The sequence below is a fragment of the Equus caballus genome, chromosome 28 (assembly GCF_041296265.1).
Source record: "Equus caballus isolate H_3958 breed thoroughbred chromosome 28, TB-T2T, whole genome shotgun sequence".
NCBI classification, from domain to species: domain Eukaryota; kingdom Metazoa; phylum Chordata; class Mammalia; order Perissodactyla; family Equidae; genus Equus; species Equus caballus.
In genome coordinates this window covers 35302511-35330092 of record NC_091711.1, presented here as the reverse complement: position 1 = coordinate 35330092, position 27582 = coordinate 35302511, and the positions used below count along the sequence as shown (strand labels likewise).

The window sequence follows — 27582 nt, the reverse complement described above, 5'->3', positions numbered from 1 at the left end:
AGCAGTGCCATGTCCGCACCCAGGATCCGAACCCTGGGCCGCCACAGCGGAGCGCGCTAACCCAACCACTCGGCCACGGAGCCGGCCCCTCTGGGGCTTCTTGAAGACCTGGTGCAGGGGCTCTCCGTAGCGCGTTGGAGTCGCACTCTCCTAAGTCCTCTCTAGAAACCCTTCTGCTCCTTGAATCTTCTCACTGATGGCAGTTATTAAAAATGTCTCCCTCCCTTACCCATATTTGTTTCTAGAACCCCATTCATTTGTTCCTTCTTCATGTTGTGTTCACCATATAGCCAATAGTTCTGACAGGATCACCTTGCTACACCTCTCTCCCCGTCCTTGTGTACCACACTCCACCTCTGGAATTGCAGGGAAGAATGTCTCCGAGAAAATTCATGCCAATAACTGGACTACACAGCGGTAGACATGACTGACAGCTTTTTTTTTTTCTTTTTCACATGCAGACTTTTTAAAGTCATCTGGATCCCTTGCTATTTTCAAATACCTCTCCTTGACAAGAACTATAGAGTTATCTGGGCACTTAATCTAACTGTATCATGATTTGTGCTGCTGAGGCTTCTGCAAGACGGGTGCTGTATGGCAGATCAACTCGTGCCCTTCCTGTTTCCTGCTGATCTCCAGTGCCGACAAGGGGCATGCTGCCTCCCAGAAAGGCAGTGAGCACCTGTTTTAAGGGGGAGGTGTGGGTCATGATGTCTCCTGTTAGTAAGGAAGAATATTGGGGAGGCAATTAGCAGTGTTTACCATAATTCATATGATGGAGTGTCATATAGCCATTAATTTTTGAAGAATATTTATTGACATGGGAAAATGCTCACAATATGTTAAAGAAGAAAGCAGGATACAAATCTGTAAATACAGCATGATCCCAATCTTGTAATATAAATTATATACGCATAGAAAAAATACAGGATGGAAATACACTAAAACATTAACAGTGATTATCTCAGGGCGGTGGGATTTGGGGTGAATTATTAACTTCATTATTTTCTGCATTTCCCAAACTTCCCACAATGAACATATATTACTTTTATAACTGAGGGGGAAAAGAAAGTCAATACATGTGACTGCTAGTACTGGGAGGGGGCAAGAGTGAAGTGGCAGTAAGAGGATATTTAGTACTTGTACTGCCTCAGCCCGTGTCCTCATTTATAAAGGAGGGATGACAGCGTCTGTCCTGCCTGCCTCCCAGGACCACTGGGTGTGTGAAAGGGCCCCAAGTGTATGTTGATTGTTACTCTAAAGCAGCAGCTCAAGTGCCTTATTTTAGGACACACGCTTCCATACCGTTTCAAAGGTCAGGAGGGATGTGGACACGGGCCTGCAGTGCCGTTGGCCAATGCCTTCTCACACCCCCACGGCAGGCCACAGATGCCGGATGTCTGGGGTGAGCCTGCAGCCCTGGTCATTCTGATCTAAAGGATTCCTGGTCCTTGTTTGAAATCTGTACTGAGCGACCTTTCCACTCACAGTTCAATTCCAGGCTACCTCTCTGCTTAAAAAGTTCTTTAAACTGGTTCTGTTGAAATAGTTATTGCTTAAAATGGCCTGAGAATTACCACTCTCCCAGCATTCCAGTCACAAGGAGGCACAACATGGACCCAGGTGGTCAGGGTGAAGGTGAAGGAGAGGTGTGGGAGTCAGGCCGGCCAGAGTTGGACTCTCACTTCCTGTGCGATGTTGGGTAACTAGCTTTCTAGACATGTCTCTAATATGAGATGTGATGAGGTTACACGACAGAACACACATAAAAAGCCCAGTGCATAGAAAGCACTAACCAGATGTTAGTTCTCTTCCCATTTGAACAATGAGGTCACTCATTCTCTGCCTGCAAATTTTCTCTTCAAAAACACAGCTTAGTGCCCAGCGCAGGGAAACTCAAAATGAAACAGAACTCACTGAAAGTAGAAGAGCACAGCTACTTAAACAGGACCATCCAGTCACTCTGCATAAAGCTGGCAAGATGGTATTTCACTAAACATGTCTTCATTTAGGCAAGCTGACACTCATGCCAAAGCTATTTGATTGTAGAGATTATAAAAATACTTTAAAAATGCATTTATAGAATGAAGTAATAAAAATACTTAAATTCTTTTTTTCTAAACTTTTTTCACATAATCTAAAATTATGAAGCCAAGTTTCATTTCAGTTACTGTTAAGACATGGGTCACCCACAACTACTCCAACTATTTTGGATGAAAATCCTAAAATGTATTCTTCCTAGCCCTTTATAGAACATTCTGGATTAATTTATCTTTTTAGAGAAACTAAGACTCATCATTATGAGAATTAGTCTATGGGCCATACTGTTATACAGATACTTTCTGGGTCAACTAGAGTGTCCTGTGGGAAACAGATCGTCCCAGACTTGTGATGTCTTGAGTAATTTTTTCATTCTTCTGCCTTTCTATGCGGTTTTCAGTTGGCCTTTTGTTGCTTTCAAGTAGGCCTGCCCTCTATCTAGCGGCCTCCTCCTTTGCCATTTTTTTTTTTTTTTTGGTGGGCTTGAAAGCCAGATAAAAAAACATGTTAGAAATGTATGCAAATTTTAGTAAAGAGGCAAAAAGGGAGATGCTTTACGAGCTCTCCTATCAGGAAATTGTAAGAAACTTTGACATCTCTTTTGGCAGCTCGAAGGCCTTTAACACTCAATTCCTGATCTGTTGTTTTGCCAGAAGTGACTTCTGGATAAATGGCATTTTCAGGAATACTCTCTGTACTTTACCTATCCTTAGAAAGGCTATTATGGTAAGTGAGATAATGGATGTAAAAGCACTTTAAAAAAGCATAAACGGTGAAATAGCATTGTTTGCCCCATGTATCTATAAAGAAACACACACAGATGGCTAAATTGAATCAACCCCAATGTTTTATTTAATTTAAAGTTTTAAAAGGCAGTGGTTAAGCACATTATTTATGTGTATATATATGTATGTATACATACATACATACATATACATAAAAGGAAACCAACCCCTTTTCAACTTTAGCCACTGATTAACTAGGCCCACTGTCTACTGCATGATTCAGTTTCTACTTCATAAGACCAATTCTAAAAGTAAAAATAAACAGCCTTAATCAGTTTAACAGTAACTATTTGTGTTTCTTTTTTTTTAAATAAATAAAGTTACCATTAAACTGATCACATATGGTAGAAAGGGAGAACTCACACACACAAGCACACACACAGTCCCCAAGTTAAAACATGTGACGTATGAATGACCTATATGTACAAATGGGTGCTGCCGACTCCCCCACCCCCAGCAGAGGCCACCAAAGAACCCCAGTACTCAGGGAGTCCCCATTCCCTCTGCTGGGTTGGGGGACATGTGTTCCTGGCACCCCGAGTTAGACCTCAGAATGCATGCTCCCCATGCAACGATACAGATGGGGGCTCAGTTCTACGGTACTAGTGTTCAGGTACATGAGGGAATAAATAGGCATTTGTAGCTGCCTCAGAACTAAACCATCATTTATAACTCTTTATAGGGAGAAATGTATTCTGAAGTTCTAGATAAGTGATATACAAACTTTTAGAGTGTAGTCAGTTTGCAAGTCTGGGGCTGTGTGTGTGTGTGTGTTTGTGTGTGCATTTCTATCTATTTATACAAAATTGAAATGAAGTGAAGAGTGGGGCTAGGTTTAAGGAGCAGCTGCTTGGCTTCCATTTAGTCAGTCTTGAGCTCACAAGTCGCCTGCCTCGGCCCTTATTTAGCAGCTCATCCTGCTTCTCACACGCTTCTGTCTGCTGGAGAGATTCAGACGGGGCGGCTCACACAAGTGAGAGGAGGGACACGGCCAAATCTTCTGCTAAGAATCTTGGCAAACAGAATGAAAGATTCAGCCAGGGCTGCTTTATAGAATGAAGTCCTTCAGTTCCATACTGATGAAATGGAATTCTTTTTTTTCTGCTTCTAGCCCCTGCAACTCCGTCTAACTGCAGCTCGGTATGAATGCCTCGATATCGCAAAAACACAGGATCACCTCTTAAATATACTGGATTCTCAATGAGTAAACCAGTTAATGTGTTTCTAGCCAAAGCAAGGGCATAAATGTTTTAGAGAAAAGATTCCCCTGGAGCTACAGAGAAAAGATGCTGATAAAAGCAATATTGAGAGTTGAGCAGGTGATGCTTTCAGTCTGTGTCGGAGCTGGTCTCTTCGATGACAGAGTACTGGTTGAGTGCTTCCTCCAAAGGCGTTATTGTCCCATCAGGTTTTAGTCCCATTGGTTTAAGCAACTCCTCTCTGGAAAAAGAGAGAAAAGAGGAAAAAAAGTATTCACCAGCGTCACACATACACCCCTCCTCCCACCCAAATCCACATCCTTTTAAAAAGAAAAGTCTTTAAAAACCAAAGTATTTTTCCTCAAGCTCTCTCTGTGTGTTTGTAACAGGAAAGATGAAAGGGGCATGGAAAGAAAAAGAGGGAGATAAAAGACTTCATTCACACAGGCCAAACCTACTAAGCCAATTAAAAGTATGAAAAGTCAAGGTCTAAACGGGCTCAGGACAAGGAGCAGGTCCTTCTGTTTTTAATGATTAACCTTTTTTTCCCTTCCTTTTGTGGATTCGTTTTGTTTTAGTGAAGCTGAAGCTGCCAAAATTTCATCTGTCCCAGTGGGCCAGGCATCCAATTAAATGGCTGATTTGATATATGTGGATTTCTTCAATGAAATAAATCTGTCAGATTTGATTTTGCCTCTCCAATCTCTAGTTATACATAAGTACTTATTGATTCATTTCAAATCAGTTGGCCTTCCCCAACTTTCTCCCTCCCTTTTCTTTCCTCCTCCTTTTTTAAAAAAAATACCATTGCTTTTGTTTGTAGCAGTTTAATTATGGGATTGACAGCCATTTTAATCTCTTCAAAGCTCCCCAACTGCCTCTTTTCAGCTAATCCAATTATATCTACTCCACAAGTTACAGCCTCATCTAAAGATGATTAATTATTGATTAAGCCAATCAAAAAGCATTAGGAAAGATTTATTTAATCTTTTCATAGGCTCTTATTTATTACAGGGAGATTATGGCAAAGGTACCTGTTGAGCTGCTAACTCTAGTCCTCCTCCCACCCCGAGAAGGTTAGCAGTGTACTTTAGGAGTAGCCTTGGAGAGGCCCATGAGCTGCTTAAGATGCGTTTCTCATCGAAATGGGCATCACTCCCTGGAAACGTCTATAATCGAGAACCTACATGGCAGCAGCTGTGATACTGCTGGGATTCGGAGTGAAGGGGAATTATAAAAACTCTCCCTCTGCCTCCATGCTGTTGTCCCTTAGGCCGGCGCAAAGAAGGAGTCCCTCTTGGGAAAGGCTGGCCACACAGCAGTGTGACCATGTTAGAGGCGCAGTGAAATATCCTGGGGAGGGGTAAGAACAGCTCAGTGGTCACTGGATAAGCCAGGAGGAGCCTAATCAAGCAGCTCTCACTGGCACCAGAAGACGGCTGCTGACAGTTTGAAAAATCTATTTGAGTAATGTGGATGGCTGACTGGCTAAGTTGAGGCTCCTGAATGTTATAAAGTAGGAAACGTGTTTCCTGATCTAAGAAAAGGGGTCAGAATCATCGAGCTTAAAGTTGAAGGGGCCTTAGAGATCATTTAGTCCAACCCCCTCATTTAATAAAGGAGACTGAGTGACTTACCCAAGGTCACATATCTAGTGGCAAAGGTGGACCTGGGACCCAGGTCTCCTGAATCCCAGTCCTGTGCTCTTTGTAGCGCACCACATCTGGATTAATAGCTCTAACTGCACTGGAGGAGCAAACTCTGAGTTCAACTGTTCCACATCTGCTCAATAACTATGTGTGCCAGGAACTAGTTAATATACTGGGGAGAAAAGGAAGACTGGGCACAGTAGCTGCCCTTGAGCAGTGGGTGAAACGTATATATGAAAAATAACTTAGAACAAATGGGGTAAATGCTGTAACAGAATCACGAACAAAGAACTGTGACAGCTCCCGAGATGAAGCACAGACCAAACTGCCTGGGGAAGGTAGGGACAGTACCACCAGTGAGGTGTCCCATGCCAGGCAAAGAAGGCACAGAGCATTCAGGCAAAGGAGACTGTGTAAAGGGCTCTGTATGGTTCCATCTACTTGTGTGATTTGGTAGACTTTTGGATTGTGTCAATTTCTTTTCATGAAGCTGTGAAAAAGGTCCCAGTGTTTAGAGAGTGGTGAGGGTCAATGAAGGTGCGGCAGGAGATACGGCTGCAAGGGTAGTTTGGGGTCTAGTAGTCAAGTGTCTTAAATGCCAAAGTAAGGGGCTCGGGTCTTACCCTGCAAGGAATGCCCGATCAGGTCTGTTTTATAGGGAGGCATCTCTGGCAGCAGTGTGGTAGACACACTGGAATAGGAGGAAACTGGTGGCAGAGAGACAAGTCATTAGGATGTCATTGTAACAGTGTGTGTCAGAGGAGACAGAAAGCTGGATTATGGCTGTCGTTGTGGAAAGAAAAGGCAACATTTCTGAGGTAGATCTCTGATCCACTGGAAGGGCAGGGGGTTGGTGAAGGAGAGTAAGGAGTAGAGTGCCCCTTTGTCTTCTAGCTCAGACGACCAAGTGGATGGTGATACCATTCACTGGAGCAAGAACACAGCAGATGGAGTGGATTTGTTGGGGAGATGCTAACATCTTTTAGGACATGAAGAGTTTGAGGTCCTTGCATGACAACCAGGTAGAAATGTTTATTTGGAGTCAGAAATAATCTGTTCCCATTAAAACTTCTCTCTAGCTCTGATATGCACTACATATCTATATTTTTATAACACAGTTTCCCAACTGATTGTGAAGGACTTTGTGATATTGGACACTATTTACTAATAATTGATGCAAAAGGAGAAGGGGACAATCTTCTGGGAATGAAACATTAAGAGATAAGAAAGTTCAAAGGTCTACCAGGATTGGTGGACTGAGGGACAGTAAGGTGGGGTAGGCTGAGGGTAGGGTTAGGTCGAAGTAGGATCAGCAGATGGGACTAAAGTAATTCTATCAAGATAGTGATGAATTGCTGGGTGGATATACCATCACCCTAACATTACTACCACGACTGCGTTTCCTTGATAACAGGATGATACTGGGGCTAGCTACCAACTTATACAAAGTAGCTAGCACTTTCTCATCCAAACCCAGGAAGAATATTTTCAAATCAAGTCCATTGGTTTCATCTCTACTCCCTAATCCAATTTTACAGTGGAAATAATTAAGAACATGACAAAAATTTTATGGCCAAATTATGGGTATTCATCTACGGAATAAAGGGCCCCATATTTTAATTCTCACTTGTGAACTATCCTTTGTCAAGCATTTATTTTTTGGGTCCTTTGTATCACCCCTCTGCTAACAGGGAAGGTCCTCTGAAGGTATGAATTTTCTTTTTCACGTGGCTCCATGTTATGCTTGGACCTACTGACATTTCTGTGGGAGGAGGTGTCAGTGATAACTGGCCACATAATCATGCATTCAGGCAAATGAATTAAGGCAGTACTGTGATGCAGTGGAAAGAACAAAACGATCTGGAGTCAGGAAGTCTGTTTGAAGTCCTGGCTTATCCACTTACCAGTTGTGTGATCTTGGGCAAGCCTCTGAGTCTCAGTTTCCCCATCTGTGAAATGGGGGTAATGATAATACTAGCTCTACCCACTTCCTAATGATGATATAAAAAGTAATAGTACTAGTAGTGGTAGTAGTAATAGTAGTAATGTAGATAAAGAGTTCTACGAACTGTGAAGGAGTACTAAATACTAGCTGTTATTACTGTGGTACAGTGAAAGGCACATCTAGGTTTTGGAATCAGACAGACCTAGCTTCTAATCCTGGATTCATCACTCATAACAGTATGACCTTGAACTCTCTGAACTTCAATTGCCTTATCTCTAGAATTGGATGGGAATACCCACGTCACTGAGCTGTCATGAGGGCAAAAGGTCATTGTACATATAAAGTGTACAGTGTAATGGCTGGAATGTAGCTGGACCCCACGAATTGCATTTCCTGTCCTTTATGTGCTTATGGAAGGTTTCCCCAAGCTTATTAGGGCACTCTTTGGGAATAAGTGGGGGAAGAATATGCAGAAGCAAATAAAAGACATGGTCCCTGTCCTCAAGAAGCTTTTAGTCAGTTCAGAAGATAAAACACACACACATTACACAATATTAAAAGAATTACAGAACAGCAGATCAACAAGCTTGAGATGATTAACAGGCAGCCCTGCTTTCCCTAGCTTGACAGTTCACCCATATAGCCCTACTGTAATTGAAATTTGTTTAAAGGAGATTTCTTGTCCTGTTTGGGAGTGGAAGGAGAGAAGATCACTTATAGATATGTGACTGTCTTTTCCTTATGGGCCCCCCAGCTTACTTTTCAAATCCCCATCTTAATGTTTCTGATCTTCTTTCTCTCTATCATACAACTAGCAGCCCACAAATACTAAAATGAAATGTTTGATATAGAGACTCACACCTAAAAGGTCTGATAAAGGACCTGGTTATACTAGACTGTTTCATTTAATAAGATTTGTTGTATGTAGATCAGCAAGATGTGGACAGAGAATGGGCCGCATTAATGAATACCACAGAAATGTTACTCCACCAGTCATATGGGCTATGTACATGTGGGAGGGACACGGAAGAGATGCAGATGCTGATCACAGGCTCCTTGCAGGAGGTGGACTCAGGGCCAGACTGTAATGACAGTGATGGACATGGATTCATGGGGAGAAAGGCATCCCAGAAGCGGAAGAATCAGTCAAGCAAAGGCACAGAAGCAAGAGTTAGTTGTGTGCAGGGATCGGCAAGCAGGTTGGCTTGGCTGAGGTAAAGGAAAAAGAAAGCTCAAAACAGATATGGGGTACGAAAGAGGAATTGAATGGAGACTCTGAAATCCTAGGCTGACAAGTCTGGATTATAGTACAGAGGTATTTTTGTCTTCTATTGTAAGGGCCCCACATTTAAGAATACTGATTAAAAATAATTCTCATTACAAAGTTTGAAAGCTATGAAACAATATTGCTCTGACATATTAAAAATAAATGTTCTATGCTTGACTCATTCAGTTTTCATGTCCCTATGTGTCTAGCACAGCGCCTGGCAGACAGCAGGTCCTCAATACGTGTTTATTAACTAAATTTAGTTGCAGTCGATATTGTCTTGCACTTTCACAGAAAGGAAAGGTATGGTGTTTTATGGGACTCCTAATAATAAACCACAACCAAGAGAAAAGCTGCATCTTTGGGTATAAGATTCACTTTCATCATCAAGATTTACAGAGTTAGGAAGGGTATTAGCATTATACAGGAAATTCTGCATAATGCTTTCCAGGATTTCTCGTTCTCTACTAGACTGTGAGCAACTTGAGGGCAGAGTCCATGTCTTACCTGGCTGTAATTTGCAGTATCTAGTACAGGATGGGGCACACAGTAGATGCTCAGTAAATGTTTATGGAAAGAATATAATACATGGGTCACAGCATAAATGGAGAATGGTAGAGAACTATTTGTCAGGAATCATTCTCATATTATTTTAATTGAAATTATTTCCCTGATGAGTCAATGTCATCAGACATTCTGACCATCCAGCAGAAGTCAGGCCCTCTTTGTACCATACAGCCTGGATTCCCAACCACCAACTGGTATAACTCAGCTTTTTATATATGGGGCATCAGGAGGTCTAGATTCTTGTCTCAGACCTTCTACTAACTTGCTGGGTGTCCTTGGGCAAGTCATTTCCTTCTCTGGGCTTGAGTTTCCTCAATATAAAATAAAGGGTTGGACAAGATGATCCCCAAGATTCTATTATAATTCTAAGAGTCTAAATATTAGGCTACTAAATAATTCTAATCTATTTAAAAAGCTGCTAGGTTTTTAAGACACTAAAACTCAATACTGCTAAGCCTTTAGTTTCTAATCAAGATAGTCTAAGGCTGAGTCAAACAAAGCATCCTACCTAATTGTCACTGACATACACCAAGACCAGAAATCCTTTCTGCAAAACTACCAGCAGATGATTAGAATGATTACAAAAGTAAATCAAAGCAATGGCAAATGTTACAAGGAAGGATCTAAATTCAATCATGGCCCTCAATAAATAGGCCATTTCATGAAGAGTTACTGGTCCTAAATTATGAAGGTCCCACCTAAAAAGGATGGCTAGGTGTCAGATATATGTACATCATGGTTAAATGGAGATACTATATTGAAATGTGCATCAGGATTAAGATATTCACATAGCAACAACTCCTTCATACTTACCTTCAATGCTATATACAGGCCTTAACATAAGTTAAGACTGCCCTCGTTATCATCAAAAAGTACAGTGATGTCTACTGGATAAAGAGCCCATTCTAGGCACTGTGACAGTATCATGGCGGGCTTCTCATCTGATCAGGCATCTGGCCAGGGAAGAGATAAGCCTCCAAGAATGTTCAACTGGAACGAAACATCATTTAGAAATTTGATCTTACTAAACGATAAGGAATCATAATCTCTAAGGGCTTGGCCAGGCACGAGGACACAGATAAAGCACGTCCAAGAAAGGAAATCCTATTTTGCCCCAGCCTAACCCTTAGGACTGCTAATGGAAACCAAAAAGTACTTTAAGATTCAGGGGTGGGAGATTATGGGATTTATACCATATTTTAAATTTTCTGGTCTGTTTTTTTTTGTTTTCCACATACATTTTAACATTTTCCTGAGCCACCATTTCCCTGTTAAGTATGGTCCTCTGGGATGCCTGGGCTTATATAACTTTTCAGAACCTTAGTGAAGAAGGTTCCACTTTTTAGGGCTTCTGGTTCCTATGTAACTCTTCCCCCCAGAAATGACAGTGCAATATTGGGGCTCAGATAGCAACATACCCAATCGCACATCATAGAATAGGCCAGATGTGTATGTGTATAAAACACCTTACTTGACCTGGAAGCAAGAGAATACTCTTGCCCACAGCACATGTTTTTGTGCACTACAAACAAAGCATTCAATTCAAGGGTACTTGTTGAAAAACAGGACATAATTAAGCAGTTGGTAAAATGCATTCTTGTTTCCCACTTGCAGATCTCCCAAGAGTCCCTTCGAATTTACCTATACGAGTTTCAGCTTCCCGCTTGCCACTTAGCTTGATAACGACTCAAAAGTCATTCCCTGTTTTCAAGGGCTCTTCTTTCTTGTCTGCTCTGTGTACTACAGGGCAGTATTGACACATGGAATTAATGACAGGGTCTGTAATGAAACAACAGTCATGCAAACACCAGTCTGCTCTTTTGATAAAACAGCATGTTAGAGACCTATTCACCTCCCTCTAATTGAGTACTGCATAATAGTTCCGAGCCTTTTCTGTAACATATTTTGTTCTATGATTAGAAAAGAAGAAAAGGGGGGAACCTATGAGACACTGCTTCCTTCAGTCACCCCCTGCTTCATTCTCTGTTTTTAATGAGGGTGGCTGCTATTTAGGCAGGCTCTGTTACATACTTGTTTTGTTGACTTCTGTACAATGTATAACAAAACCCAAGACGGGATAATTGGGAACCATTTCTTTGGCACAGGGATTCCTGCTCTTAATGTAGGGTTGGCTTGGAAAAAAGAACCCTGACATATTAAATTAGCCATTTCATATTTAATTCCTTTTCACATTTGAAAGATAGGATGAGAAATTGGTATATAAAGCATTTTAATTAACACAGAGCTTTTCCAAAAATGCCTGCTAGAATGGAGCCTGTGATAGTTCAGAGAAAGAAGCTCTGTAATCTTTGCTATAATTCCAAGTCTGACAGTGCATCTTATTTCAAAATTTCAGCATCACTGGAACAGTTCATAATCCACTGAAGTACAGTGGATTTGCCAATAACTTGTTATATTCTGTAAGTGTTCTGAACCCTTTATTCTTATAGAAATAATATTATAACCTTTGGCACTGGTTAACATGTTCAGTTACATACTGTGAAAGAGCGTTTTTTGGGCTTGAACCCTGATTCTTCATCTTTCATTATATCTTTCATCTAATGGCTTCTTAGTGCTGACTGGTTATACCGATCTTGCACTAAGCCACTAACCCAGTATGTAGAAGGGGTATAGTGGCTTATCTGTAGCAAATTTGAGGTTGTCAGGCTGCAACTTTCAAAAAATAATTCTGAGATTCTTCCTTCAGTCTCATCATTGTGCTTTAGGATTGGGTACAATTGGGAAGGTAAAGTATGTGGCTAAAGACATCGTTCCCAAGACAAATTGATATGGCATATTGTCCACGCCATGTCCTTCCACTTTGTAAGGGTAATTGGGAGTTATTTACATAGTCCCATAGGGAAGCCTTTTTAAAGCTGGGCTTTCTTAATGTGATCACATTCCATGTAAGAATTTTTTAGAATACCTACAACCGTTCTCTTGTCAAAATAATTAAAAGACCTTATTATTAACATCAAATCATAGCAGTTTTACTGGTTCCCTTCATATAAAGCTGTTTTTGTTTTTGATGTAAGCTATTTATTTAGCACCTGACCTGATATTTGAGAAGGGCTCAATTATGGAATAAAAAAGCAGGAATGCATATCCTCCAAACCTTAATTCTCTCATTAGGTAAATATGCTTCCTGTCTTTGTGCTTTGCATTTATTTAAAATTTAGAATGTCTTATTAAAAATTATCAGACTGACACATTTTTGAGAGCTGTTAGTAATTTTTCAAGATAACAAAAGATCTGGAGTCTTGAAGACAGAGAACCGAGTCCTGGCTATGTCATTAACCAGATGCATAATCTTGGGTCAGTCACTTAATCATTGGTCCCATTTCCTCCTCAGTAAAATACCTCTTGCCCTATCTAATTAATTCAGAGGGCTGTTTTAATGTTCAATGGAGATAATATATATGGAAGCACTTTTTAAACTTTAAAGCACTATATAAATATTAGTTTTTTATTATTGTTCTCATTTCTGTTAGAAGATCACATGCAAAGCTTCTAAAAGTATGCTACCCACCTCACATTAAAGAGCATGGTTAAGAAAATAATAGAGAAAGGGGTTAGGGATAGTGCTAGAAGAATAAAATTCAGTTTTATCCTTAGGCGAAGGTGTTCTTCAATATTTCTTGGTAATTCCTCTATAGAACTTTTCTATCCTGTTGTCCAAATTAGCAAAGTAAATACTAATAAGAGGTCAGCATGCCAAATGACACTGTTGAATAAGGCAGTAGAAACAGAAGTCCTTACATGCTCTTCCCAATTGGGACGATTTAAAAGTTAAGGGAGGAGGCTAACTAAGAAAGCAAATAGCCAGTGGAGATTATTCTCACTTGATGTTTCTCTAACAGACAGAAGCCATTTCAGCTAGTGCTCAAACCAGGAGCTCAAAGTAGTCGTTCCTACTACAGAGTTAAAGGACAATGACTACCAATAGGCAATACAAAGGTAGTGTGACAACCTTCTTAGAGGTGTCTAGCCAGTGGAAGGGCCCTCTACAACATAAAGATATACACTATCAACTTTCTCAAATTAATCCTCCCTGGCCACTTTATGGGTATAATAATATAACTGGATCCAAGTTCCCTTAATTGAACTTCCAAGCAACCTTACAGTGTACTTTAATGATGTAGAACAGTGCTGTCTAATAGAAATACAATGTATGCTACAAAAGTAAGCCATATATGTAATCTGAAATGTTCTAGTAGCCACATTGAAAAAGTAAGAGAAGATAGGGAAAAGTAATTTTAATGTATTTTGTTTAACCCAATATATCAAAAATATTATTTCAACGTAAAATCCACATTAAACATTTGAGATATTTTACATTCTCTTTTTGTACTCAGTCTTTGAAAGTGTGAGTATTTAACACTTTTAGAACATCCTAATTCAGGCTAACCACATTTCAAGGGCTCAAGAGTCACATATGGCTGGTGGTTACCATACTGCACAGCACGTATCCAAAGGATTTTCTGATGTAAACAACATCTTTTTACTTTCATACCTACAATAGTTCTCACAATGCTTTAAAAATTGGATCATGTTTCTGAAATGTACCTGAAAAGCATTTCCTTGACTGATGATAAACATGAGTGTAATCACAGTTGGCAACATTTTTGTAAGCAGAGTAACTTATTTATGAGGAAAAAATTAGGTATTTGTTACTTTTGAATCATAAATCATCTGTCCCAGCTTTAGTAAGTTTAAAAACAATCTTTGGATTAAAGGGAACTATTCCTATATTTGGTACCTGCATTTATTAAGAAAGCCATGTCCCAAATACTACACAATGGCTGGCAATAATAATAATAATAATAATTGGATAAGGAGTAGATAAGAAATGGGAAGACAACTATTATTTATTTAGTTACATATATGTCAATTTTAGAAGATTCTGATAGTAGAATATATAAGCAAAAAGGCAATGCACCTTGTTAAACAGACAGGGTCAGGGTTGGGTAGAAGATTAATCAGTCTTGGTTCTAATTAAGGAACTAAAGGGAATTAGAAAAGTCAAAACAAAGCTGAAACTTGAAATATTATTTCCCTTGGTTAGTTTAAGCTTAGGTCAATTAATTCTGTCTTCCCTGTTCTAGAGGAGGCTGCATTATACTATATATGAGTTGTCTGCTGCAGCTCAGGTGAATGCAGTTGCATTAGCCACACTGGACTTGCTCAACCACACACAATCCCCATCCTAATCTCCCCCTTAAACTGCAGGGACTTACTTTTTTTCCAGTTCAGAGAAGGAAAGAGGAGGCGGAAAGGCAGGCAAGTTTCATCCCCTTTACTACCTCTGCTCTCACATTAAAAATGTCAAAGGAAGCTTTCTATAATCTCATGCCTCAGGCCTTAATGCTTATGTTTGATAAATATAATTATTATACTATATTAAAGGAATTATGCACCCCAATATTTAAATTAGCCAGTCATGGGCCAAAGTAGCTTTATGGAGTTCCTTTCTAGCCCTGAATTTTATGACATCTGGTCAAGAAAAAGAACTGACAAAAGTATATTTTAAAGTCTTAAACCATGTAGGCCATTTTATGGAGCAAAAAATTGATCTTCAGATTTGGGGATCAGCTGTGTTCATTATTTCATCATCACACACTGGGGAACCCAGAGGGTAACAAGGCACTGTACTAGCTAGACATGATGGGATGTATAGGGTTCAGATTATTCTTAAGAGAGACTTCCAAATCCACTGCCAATCTCCTTATCTACATCTGTCACAAATACAATCCTTATACGAAAAAAAATCACTTAGAATACTACTAAGTCAGTTCGTACTCAATGGGAAGAAAATGTTTGAGCACCAATCTCTCCAGTGTCCTTGGGAATCTAGCTGAGATACAGCTGCTAAGGTGGTGAGCTCCTTGAGGCAGTGCCTATGTCCAGCATGGAGGCAAAATGGAAATGTAATTTTAATTTTTTGCATTGGTGGTTTTACAGTTTATGGTAGTGAATAACATCTATACCCTACACCAGGCTCAGTAACAGTACTCGGCATGACCAACCTTAGTCATCACTTTGGTAAGTGCTTTGGCACGGGCCACTGTTGCTAACCACCATCCTGGTACAGGTCCTTCACATCTGCTCTCCTATGGATGGAAAAAAGGAAGTGTCTAGTGTCCATTCACTGGCCACGTCACCTCCAACCCTATCCTTTACTCACATGCCTTTCAATTCAGGCCCAGGAGAAAATAATTTCATTCTTGAAAAGGAAAGTTAATCAGACAAAGCTACAGTACACTCTTAACACAATAGAGACTTGGTGGGATGTAGAACGTCCTCAGAGTGACAGCTGAGGGAACTAACCAGTAGCACAATGCTGAAGAGGATGATTAGGAAGTGTTCTGGCAAACACTGACCCAGACAGACACAGTAGCACAGTGGACAGAGCAAAAGTCTTGAGGTCTGGAAAATGAAGTTCCTAGTCTCACTTTATTATGAAGCTAGAAAGAGAATGTATGTGAAAGTGTTCTGTAAACTGTTAAAGGAATGGATTATTACCAGTTATTAGCTTGGAAATGTTCAGGGCAAATCTTTGGGCCTTGCTCCAATGATAAATCTCATAACATTGTATTAATCAAATAATGATAAAACAACCTGAGCTCTTTGGAAGAAAGATGTAGTATGTGAATGCCAAAAATTTATCTTAATAAAGTAAATTTCCCTCTACCTGGAATGAATGGTCATTTTTCCATTTGTCTATTAAATACCTCTTAAACTTCAAGGATCAGCATAAATGCTACCTTCCCTATGAAACAGTCCCTGATTCATCCAGACAGAATGAACTGCTCCTTTTCCTGGGTGCTTACAGTTCAACATAGACCTTATTTTGTCATTATTTCCTTCTACCTTATATTCTAGAATAGATTACAGCCACTCCTCCACTAGAATGTGAGTTTTCCAAAAGCAGACTGTCACACTGACCTCTGAATTTCCTTTATCTTCCTAGCCTAGTGCCTTGCACAGAATAGCTGCTTAATAAATGTTCCCTGAATTGTACTGAATTTAGTTTACTTTGGTTTTATGGCATCTTTTTTACCTCAAAAAAACAAAAACCAAAAACCAAAAAACAACAGTGAAAAGAGAGAAGAAACTTAAGACAAACATGTAAGATGCATAAAGAATGGCTTCATTCTTTGCATTCCTGCTTTGGAATGCCCACTGCTGATCTTCATACAGTTTTGTCATTGTTATTAGTGAGAGCAAATGTTAGAAAGCATACAAAGGCAGACAATGTAAAAAACCCACCACACCATGCAAAAAGTCTATGTGATTTAGGACTGTTATCAAAGTTGTCTTTAGCTTCAATTTTAATAGCAAAATTGGTACCATCAAAGTTACCACAAGACATATTTGCTCTGCTTTATACATGCAAAAATCAGTATCACCTTCTTGATTGAGTTGGGCATTTGTTGGGTAAGTACATATCTTCTTTGAGGCATAGATTAAATCAATTGGAAGCTTGGGTAGTTCCGACTTGACGCTTGTGTATTTATTTGTTGGCAGCTTTGAGAATATGTGGATTCCCCAGAGATTAAAAGGAGAAGGAGTGAGCACCGTTTTCTGACCCTGTTACAGGGATGCCTTATGAAGTGGTCTTGTCTCTTTCAGTAAGTCAAGTACCTAGATTATGCCACATTACCTTAGGCAGTTCTTTCCCCCATCTCCTACTTTCCTGTCTTGGAGTTTATTTATCCAGGGTATATGAGCCAGTTGAATAGCATCTGTGGTATCTTCTAAGAACTCATATTATTGAAATGAAATTTATGAAAATGAAATTTATGCAACTGAACTGTTTTACTGTCCTAACACACTAATATGCTCCACTCAGGTCCTTGTTAACACTCCCTTTCCAGCTTCTACCAGCTTCTGTTGGTTCTCATCCTAACTGTTATACTTATACCACTGTGTTGTATTAGTTACATCAGATCCTTTTGGAAGTAGCCAAGCACAGATCTTATTTTTATATATTCATTCAGAACTTGCTATTTTGCCTCCTATAGGTTTGCCCTATCAGTATTTTCTCTTTTTGCAACTTCCTTCAGGGAAGGAACATGTCTGTTCTATACAAAGGTATGGAGAACGTCATTTGCAAACAGATAACAAATGTCTTTAGCATAATTAGTTAGCTGTAAATTCTAACCTTCTTGGGAAAGGATGAAAAGTTAAAAAGACTAGCTGGAAGTCATAAATTCTAGTCATACTAGCTTTGTAGATGATGAAGCTACTTACTTCTATATAACTTCTACCACATTACCAGCATCATTTGAAAAAAGTTCAGACTCTGCAAAGTGTCTAAATACCCATACTTGTCACACTGCCCATGTCAGCCTCTTGTTTTTGAACATTTCTACTCTAAGCTTCTTGCTGTGCTCTTAGCCTCTGCTTGTTTCTTTGTCACATCTTTTCCCTCAAGGGTTGGTTTCCTGGCTTTCCCATTCCAGTTGCTACTTCTCTTGACTGAGGGATGCTAGCCTATACATAGCTGTGAAAAAAGAGATGAGCAGAAGAAATTCATCTTTAAGTGGCAGCTGCCACCAACACACAGAAGCACTCACTCAAGATGGCTTAAAGGAGATAGTGACTCAATGTATGACTGGAAAATAGAGCACTTCAGGCAAGTGTGAAAGGAATTAATATTTTCTAGTAACTCCTCCAAGATGACTAGTTGCTGATTAGTATATATTTAATTATTTTCAAAACTGGCTATTTTTGGAGGGGAAGGAAGTGTGAAGCAAGAAGGGGAGGGGAGATTGTTTTTAGAACCCCTAATTAATACAAGTGCCTGCTTTCGGAAAATCCTTCATTTGAGCTATTCCTCTTCACTTTTTCCTGTTGGGTGCATGACATTTTAGAATTCTTGTTTTCAGCAGCAAACCAAAAAGACAGAATTGCAAACTTGCACACCAAAAATGAAGGAAAAAAAAGCATCATGATTTGGAACAAAAACCAAAACAGACTAAAACAAAAAATACAAGCAGCAGCAAAATCATTGAACCTAGCTCACAGCATCTTTTTGAAGACAGGGAGGTTAGTTGGTTAAATGTCACAGTGATCTAGTAGTTACTGTCCTAGCCTTGAGAGTTTAAATGTTTAGGAATGCACATCCAGAAGCGGCACATCTAGAAAACCATGGGAGCCAAGAGAGATCGGAACTACCGCTGCCTGAGCCACCCTGTTCCGAGCAACATGGATTTCCAGAGTTGCTGTTCTATGGTAACTCTCAGTGAGAGAGACAAAGAAATAGAACATTTTTGAAACCAAGCAAAAAATGGATGGGAATACAATACCTGGAAAGTTTATCAAGCATGTTGACAAGTTTCATGGCTTCATATTCTTTTTGTTCTTCTGTCATTTCATCTATGGGGTTTGGCATTGGTTCCTCTAAATGACCAGTGATAAGATTAATGCTACAAAAAGAAAAAAAAGTTATGCTGTATGTTTTAAAATTATGCTCTTTCTATACTTTTCTGGTCCAAGTTGTAAATTATAATAAGAAAGAGTATAATAGCCAAAAAATTGGCAATAATAGCAATTTTATGGTATAGAACTGCTATAGGAATTCTTTAAAAATTGACTTTTCCTACTAATTTGCTTTGGGAAATGAGTGATAGCTATTGTTTTTAAAAAAGTAAAACTAACTTGCCAACTTTTTTTTTTAAATAAAAAAGGTGCTGCTTTTTAAAAATGTGAAATTTGATTGGTGCCATTAGGATAAATATCCGTGGATGCACAGCTTATTCATTAATTAGAAGGGGGCAAATGATTTCAGAGAAGGAGAAATCCATTTTGTGATACAGCATAAAACAAATATGTCAAAAAAATTGAAAAATGATGACAGAGAGGCTGGAGTCTGAAAATGAAAGCATGCCAATTTATAATTTCAGGAAATTAGTCCATTAGTGAGACCACAGAAGGCAATGAGTGTTTAAATAATAAAAGATAAAGCAGAGGAACAATTTTAATTTGATTTGATCTGACCTAGATAAAAGGAGGAATGAAATCTAGCCTATCAAGTGACAGGTGTATCATCTGGCTTTTTGGAAATAGATTTAATAAAGTACTTAAAATGAATACATTCCATAAACTTTGCATGAAGTTCTAAAACCAAACAAGCTATCCCCTTAGAAAAAAAGCCACACTAATTTTTTTTTTGAGGACGTGAAATAAAAGATAATTCTTTCAATAGCTGCTAAATATCTATAGTTAAACATCTTTCTGGAGAAGCAGACAGGAGGTTATAGCATTTTGTACCAGCCAAGTACAGACAGTTGGGTTTTCTTTTTTGCTTGGAACTAACATCTACTGCCAATCTTCCCTTTTTTTTTTTTTTTTTTGCTGGAGGAAGATTAGCCCTGAGCTAATATCTGTGCCAATCTTCCTTTATTTTGTATGTGGGTCACCACCACAGCATGGCTGACGAGTGGAGTGGGTCCATGCCTGGGATCTGAACCTGTGATCCTGGGCTGCCAAAGTGGAGTACGCCAGACTTAACCACTACACCATGGGGCCGGCCCCTTGAAGTACAGTCAGTTTGTTTTTGTTTTTTTGTTTTTTTTTTTTTTTTAAAGATTTTATTTTTTCCTTTTTCTCCCCAAAGCCCCCCGGTACATAGTTGTGTATTCTTCATTGTGGGTTCTTCTAGTTGTGGCATGTGGGACGCTGCCTCAGCGTGGTCTGATGAGCAGTGCCATGTCCGCGCCCAGGATTCGAACTAATGAAACACTGGGCCGCCTGCAGCGGAGCGCGCGAACTTAACCACTCGGCCACGGGGCCAGCCCCAGTTTGTTTTTAATGATCAAATGAAATATCCCTGAAAACAGCAAATTGCTAATAAATTGCTTTCTAGGGTCTACAAACACAAATGCTTTCAGGGGCCAAGACTTCAGGATAAGCAAATGAATGAATTGGTCAAGTATAAACAATGAGGAGTGTTGGGGACTAGGGTAAACTGGAGAACAGTGCTAGAGAAAAATATCATGCCAGCCAAAACAAAGACATTGTGACCAATTAGGTCCTCTGGCAGCTAGCTTACAAGCCCTCCCTGCTTTAGACTTTTACTTGGGCAAGTTAACTTTCTTTAATGACCAGGGCTTTTCTCATTTGGAGTAAGAGCTTTGTCACTAGGTACTATTATCTACTATTAAAAGATTTCCTTTTCTTTTTTTACATTCCTCAGAGGCTACATGGCATATGGATTGTTGTGGAAGGACTCAGTGCTCACCATCCTCAAAAACCAGATCTAAAACATCTGTTTTCCCATTCTTGCGTTAAGACCTATGTCTAGAGCCATGGTTAAAAAACTTTTTTAAAGCAGAGGGACTCCCTTCCCCACTTTTTAAACAAATGAAATCTACACAGAAAGCTGATATATAAAATAGACAAAAGTGGAACTGCTTAGGCAGAAGAGGGGATAGGGATGGCCAAGGAGAGTTGGGGCCTAAACCCTTCGATTTGTCCACACTCATTTGTTTCCTCTTAAGGTAGCCCTGAAGGCACTTTCAGGAACTCCGGGCCACAGCCTGAAAACCCTCAGGCTATCAGTGATTGTTAGCCTTGGCTGTACATTAGAAATACTTAGGAAACTTTAAAGAAAAGGCTTGGGCCTCACCTGAGGCCAACTAAATCTGTAAGTATTTTTTTGTTTTCCTGGTGATTCTGATACACCATGAGGTTAAAACCACTGGGCTAGAGTGCCTACTTCAGACACTCATTATGTGCTACTATTCCTTCTCCTTTTTTTCAGTACTCATAAAAAAAGAGAAAAGGCCTCTAGTTAGTGGCCATTAACAAAAATGCTGAATTGGGGTCATCATATTTCCCAAAAGTCACAAAAGAGGACCCAGACAAGGCTTCTGAGAACTACAGAGTTTTAAGATGTATCCAGATGCCATACTGAAAATGTAAGTCCACCGCTCATCTATTATTTGTTTAGGCATGTAACAATGGGACATGTTTTTACTAGTTTCTCTTCTGCCTGCTAAATTGGAAAAACAACTAGTCTTATAAATAAGTAAAGGTACTTATATTACAGGCACATACCACTCCCCAAGCAGACAAAGGAAATCAGGCCTCAGAGGAAAATATAAGGAAGGTAGATGTATTAATTATGTAGATCATGCTCATTTGCCTCTTGAGAAAAAGCTGCTCTCTTCAAGTTCAATGAAGGGGTGATTTAAAAAATCAGATCCACAGACTGTTTTAGAATATAATGACACTAGCACAAGCCATCATGTGCCTTAAGGAAAGAAAAAAATGTGTCAGGAGGACACACTGGTGAGCTCTGTGATATTATGGATACCGCAGCATACAAAGTCAGGACATGAATTCCTGAATCAGGGCACATTAAATTCTTTTCTTGGTTCTTTATAAGGGCTTGGTGTAAATGATGTCCATCTTCCATAACTGACCTCAAGTCCTCTGCTACTAAAAATGACTTAACAGCTTGCTCTGAAATTAGCTATTGAAGTCACAAAATCCTTTGCTTACTGAGCATAAAAGCAGCAGCCAGAAATTCATTCGTACAGAGTAAGAACTTACCATCCATTGCCCATACAGGAAAACATTCCACCCCCCCAGTGTCACTCCAGGGATTCAGGTTTCATTTTTTTTTTTCCTTTAAAAAGTCATCTCTTCCTCCCCCTGTACTCAGAATGTAAACACCACCACAGAAAACACAAATTGGGGCACTGAACTATGCCACTCTCTTATGGGAAAACGTTAATATGCTGGGGGCAGGAAGCAGACCTAGATGCTCTCTCCCCTCCTACTCCCCACTTCAAACCAGTCTCATGCAGTTTACTACTCAGAGAGGAAGAGAAAACAAATGATAGTCACCCTAACAAAATGATGTGAGGTTTCATAAAATTATTTTTGGTTGAACAAACACTTGCCACTTTTATAACCTCAAATGGTATAGTCTGAGACTTAACCTTCCAGGTTTCATGGTCTTAACACTGAAATTCTGGGGTCAGTTTTATTTTTTCCAAGACTCTGAGTCTTAAGATGCTTTAAGTACACTAATTATGGTGGATATTTTATTGGGTAATTTTATATTTACTATGATTTTTCCTACCTTGTCTCTGTTCCCTTCCCACATCTTCCCCGCACTCCAATCTTGTCTTCCAATTAGGTGACAAGAAGTACCTAAACTCCTATCTGTGGTATTGCATAGAGAATTCTGTATTGCATAAGGCCATTATATGATCTGACAGCAGCTATGAGCTTGGAGATGAAGACATTGAGACATACTAAAAAGGTAGGAGCAAATGAATGCATAAAAGCTGAGAGAAATTTCCAGACTTTTGCTCTTTCTTCAAATTGTTACATCAGGCCAATGTCAACAGCACTAGGTCACTTAACAAAAAAGAGCCCTGAGCTATATGAAAGTTAACTTCAATCTCTAAAAGTGTAGATTAAATTTTACCCAAAGCATTCTGGTTAAAGAAGGCGCTACTGAGTCAAAGCCTGCAGGGGCGAGGCAGTAAGAAGAACGAAAAGGACATGCTGTCAAACCCAAGGAGCTTAGGCCTGGTATGAGGGGAACTATGACCACTCAACTCCATCCACTGGCTGCCATGTGAGAACGCAGGCCTAATGTTACCAGAACTTCCACTGTCTCAAAAGAAGTTAGAAATCCAAATTTTCTTTTGTGATAGCTGAATTCTAAATTTTGACAAGTAATTAAATTACTTTAAGCACTATGTAAAACAAAAAATAAAAACATAAAACCAAACAACCCAATGTAACATCAGGCAAGTCAAGCAGAACCTACTTGTGGGCTAAATCTAGCCTGTGGCTGACAATTTGCAACCTCTAGGAAAGGCATCAGGGTTTTCAGGACACGGTATTTGGTATTCCTGAGTCCAGACCAGGGAAGAAGAGGGCAGGTGAGGTGGGAAAGGAGACATTATATGTTAATGAAGCTAGAAATGTCTCTCCAGGAAAAACTCCCGAGAATATTTGCCCCCCAACAAAACAATAAAAAGAACAGAGTGGAAATTGGCCATATCCTGATGTTCTTGAACTCCATTCCCTGGCTCCCACTCCCCAACTAGATATAGAGCGTGATAAGGGCAGGAACCTCAATCGCCTTGGAAGCCTAACACTCAGAAAGGGCTGACTGACTCAAATTTATTCAACAACTCAAAAAATTAATTTATTCAACCAAAATTTACTGAATGCCTACTGTGTGCCAGGCACTATTCTGGGGACATCTCAATGAATGAAAACACACAAAAATTTCTTGCCTTATGAAGCTTATCTTCTAGTGGGGAAAACAGACTAAATGAATTAGTAAATTATAGGGTATGTTAGAAGGCGATAAGTGCTATGAAGAAAAGCAATATAAGGAAGTGCGAGGTGAAGGGGTGAAGGTAGGAGCACTGCTATTTTTAATAAGGGGACAGAACAGGCTTCACTAAGAAGATGATATTCAACTTGAAGGAGGTGAGGGAGTAAGATGTAGCTGTTTGGAGAACAGGCATTCCAGGCAGAAGGAAGAGTCAATGCAAAGGCCCCAGGCAGGAGTGTGTTTGGAGCATGACAACCAGTGAAGAGACCAGTGTGATGAGAGCACAAGGAGAAAGGGTGCAAGTACATTCCTGTGAGGACTTGGTTTTTAGCCATTGCAGAGCTCTGAGCAGTTATACTGTCTGACTTATATTTTATAAGGATCATGCTGGCTGCTGTGTTGAGAACAGACTGAAGAGGGACAAAGGTAGAAGTAACAAGACCAGTTAGAAGGCTATTTAAAATGATCCTGGCGAGAGACAAAATTTTAGATTGGACTAGACTGGTAGCAGTGATGGCAGTAAGGAGTGACTAGATTCTGAATGTATTATGAAGGTAGAGACAGAATTACCTGACAGATTTATGTAAGTTAAAATGAACTGAATAGAACTTTCATGCTTTCAAGGATGTTAGGGTTTATAAAAATACATTTTCTTTCTCTTATTTTCTATTTTGGTTACATCAAAGAAAGATAACAGATGCTCTAAGAACAGAGAAAACTATTTAAAGGGCACACATCTCTCCCTTTGACTGGCTTTGAGGAACAATATAGTAGCAGTCAAAACATAAGTGCTGACTTCACATCTGCTAGGATGGCTATTATATTAAAAAAAAACACAGAAAATAAGTATTGACAAGGCTGTGGAGAAACTGAAACCTTGTGCAATGCTGGTGGCAATGTAAAATGGGATGGAGTTTCTAAAAAAATTAAACAAACTACCATATGATCCAGCAATTCCAATTCTGATTATATACCCAAAAGAAGTGAAAACAGAGACTTGAATAGATATTTGTATACCTATGTTCACAGCAGCATTATTCACAACTGCCAAAAGGTGGAAATAAACCTAAGTGTCAGTTGAGGAATGAGTGGATACACAAAATGTGGTATATACATACAAGGGAATATTATTCAGCCTTAAAAAGGAAGGCAATTTTGACATATGCTATAATATGGATGAATCTTAAAGACATTCTCTGTGAAATTAGCCAGGCACAAAAGAATACTGTATATGATTTTACTTACAGGAGGTACTTAGATTCCATTTATATGAGGTTCCTAGTCAAATTCATAGAGACACAAAGTAGAATGGTGGTTACCAAGGGCTGTGGGGAGAGGGGAATGAATACAGTTTCAGTGGGGGAAGATGAAAAAGTTCTGGAGAGGAATGGTGTGATGGTTGCTCAACAATGTGAATATATGTAATGCCACAGATCTGTACACTTAAAATTGTCTATTTTATGTTATAAATATTTTACCCCCAAAATAATAAGGCAAGGGAAAACCACAATAAAATTTGTTTTTTTAAGGTAGGCAAAGCAACAACAAAATTCTCAAAAAACACAGGCTCTGGAGTCAGGCCACTTGACCGCTCATGAACTGTGTGCCCTGGACAAGTTACTTGATGTCACTGAGCTTTGGTTTCCTCGTCCGTAAGATGGGGATAACCCTATCCCAAAGGGTTGCCGTGAAGATTAAATGAGATAATATCAGGAAAGTTCTTAGAACAAGTACCTGGCACATATTAGACACTCAATAAATAGCAGCTATTATTATTTTTTTTCTGCTTTATCTCCCCAAACCCCCCCTGTACACAGTTGTATATCTTAGTTGCCAGTCCTTCTAGTTGTGGGATGTGGGACGCTGCCTCAACGTGGCCTGATGAGCGGTGCCATGTCCGCGCCCAGGATCCAAACCCTGGGCCGCCGCAGCGGAGCGCGCGAACTTAACCACTCGGCCACGGAGCCGGCCCCAATAGCAGCTATTATTATTGGCATAAGTGAGCCACTTGCTAAGAAATAAGCCAGAAGGCCTTGGATGATTTGCTTAAATCATCGCTATGGAGCTGCATGTGTAATCTTCATTAACTAAAGAAGCCATGCAACAACTAGGTGTTTTCTGGAGTTTGCTATAGGTAAATTCAGATATAAGACGTTTTGAAGAGACACCAGTTAATGGAGACCGAGGCTGAAAATGCCTCAAGTAATTTGAGAATTACCATGTAAATGTAACACTGATTCTACATTAAAGAAAGAGGGTAAATTATGAAACATCTTAATCCAAGTTTTTACATTCTATTAGCAATGTAAAGAACTAGGATAATGTTGTAGTCATTTGTTTATTCATTTATCAAATCAAATATTTATTAAGTGTCTATCATGTATCAGCCATACAAATATACATACTGAATACACATACATACATGAATACCAAGTTGCACTTAGGCAATTTAAAAAGTTCCAAAATGCCTTTTTAAAATTATATTGCTTTTTAAATGTTTCCTGTTTCCTGTGTTAGGCTGTTGGATTAAGAGTGATATTCTTGACATAAATGATATAGAAAACTATGTTGTGAATCTATAGGAAGTGAAACCTCGAGAAAAGCTCAACAGTAGATCAGCTAACAGATCTGGCCTTTTGCTAGCCGTTTACTCAAATTGTAATACAAAAGAAAAATTAGGAGACTCAGTTTTGAAAGGGCAAAACTGGTATGACTGCAAATATCACAAAGGCTGGTTAACTTTTGGAACCAGTGTACATGGCAGAAGTGGCAATGATTTCATGTTCGATTCTGGTCTTTGCAAGATCTGAATTTAGATTGTTTTTTATGACTGCTTATAGTAAATAAATTCCAGTTCCCAGAATTGCTAGTTAAATCCTATTATACATAAATATAACAACAAAGCCCAAACTAGGCAAAGAGAAAAATCTTCAAGTTCTGGTTTCTGGTTCATTTACTTCAAGCAATATTAAAAACAAAGCTATCTTTTCATTTGTATAGCCCTGATATGTAAAGACAATTATAATGGGACTTAAAGCAGCATAACAAAACCTTGACAAAAGACAAAGTCCCTTGCCTTGTGCTAAAGCAACTATCTATACAGCTGCTGCCACAGCTACTGCTGAGAGAAATATAGTCCAGAAGGAAACTCCCCTGAGTTGCTTGGTACAAAGGTTTAAAGCTTCTGGATGTGATTATGAACTAGTGTGGGGTATTAGGAATCTAAGGAGGTATCCTAGAATTCTGCCCACTTTGGCCATCCCCTCCTCTGCCCCTCTATACAGCAGCCCTTTACAGACACCTCTTTGGACCAGTAGGCTCCTATATATCCAGCCTAATGCTACTGATCTAAAAGGAGACAAATGTCATTAGGTACACATCTTTCAATTGATGTTTGGAATGATGTACAAATCGTATTAGTCAGTTGTATTATACCATCTAAACAGTCAAGGGGTCTCCATGCTCAGAAGCATAAAACAAACGGGTATAAAATTTAGAATTTAGAGATTTGGTTTCTTTTTGATACAGGACCAAAGTTTATCTGAAAACTTTTAACAAACATGGCTAGATGTACACCAAAAACCTGTGTGGCATGTAATTCTATGAGTGTAGTTTGTCTGAGTTTGCTAATTGCAGAAAGCCATTTCCAGTCCATTAAATAAATTTATTTTGACACAAAAAGCATTGTTGTGATATTAACTGTCTCTCATAGCCCGCGTGTAAGCTCCATACAATTCTTGGTTTCAGATTCCACTAAAGGATTACAGGTTACCTTGGTGCGTTATTCAAAGTCCACTTACATTTTTGACAATGGGA

General features: G+C 39.3%; 1 protein-coding gene across 12 annotated transcripts in view; it reads right to left on the bottom strand.

Annotated features, from left to right (window-relative positions):
• Positions 1-2869: 2869 nt before the first annotated feature.
• Positions 2870-27582, bottom strand: part of RIC8B (RIC8 guanine nucleotide exchange factor B) — a 105940-nt gene continuing 81227 nt past the window's right edge. For 2 of the 12 annotated variants that reach the window (XM_005606564.4, XM_023631043.2), the window contains 2 exons: positions 18764-18883; positions 2870-4265 (listed from right to left, as the gene is read on the bottom strand). In XM_005606564.4, the coding sequence (XP_005606621.2) occupies positions 4154-4265; positions 18764-18883 (232 nt within the window). In that variant the 3' untranslated portion in view covers positions 2870-4153. Of the gene's footprint in view, positions 4266-10265; positions 10443-11093; positions 11232-15478; positions 15563-18763; positions 18884-27582 lie in introns of all 12 variants that reach the window. The other 10 variants (XR_289674.3, XR_002804492.2, XR_289676.3 and 7 more) reach the window with 10 other exon arrangements.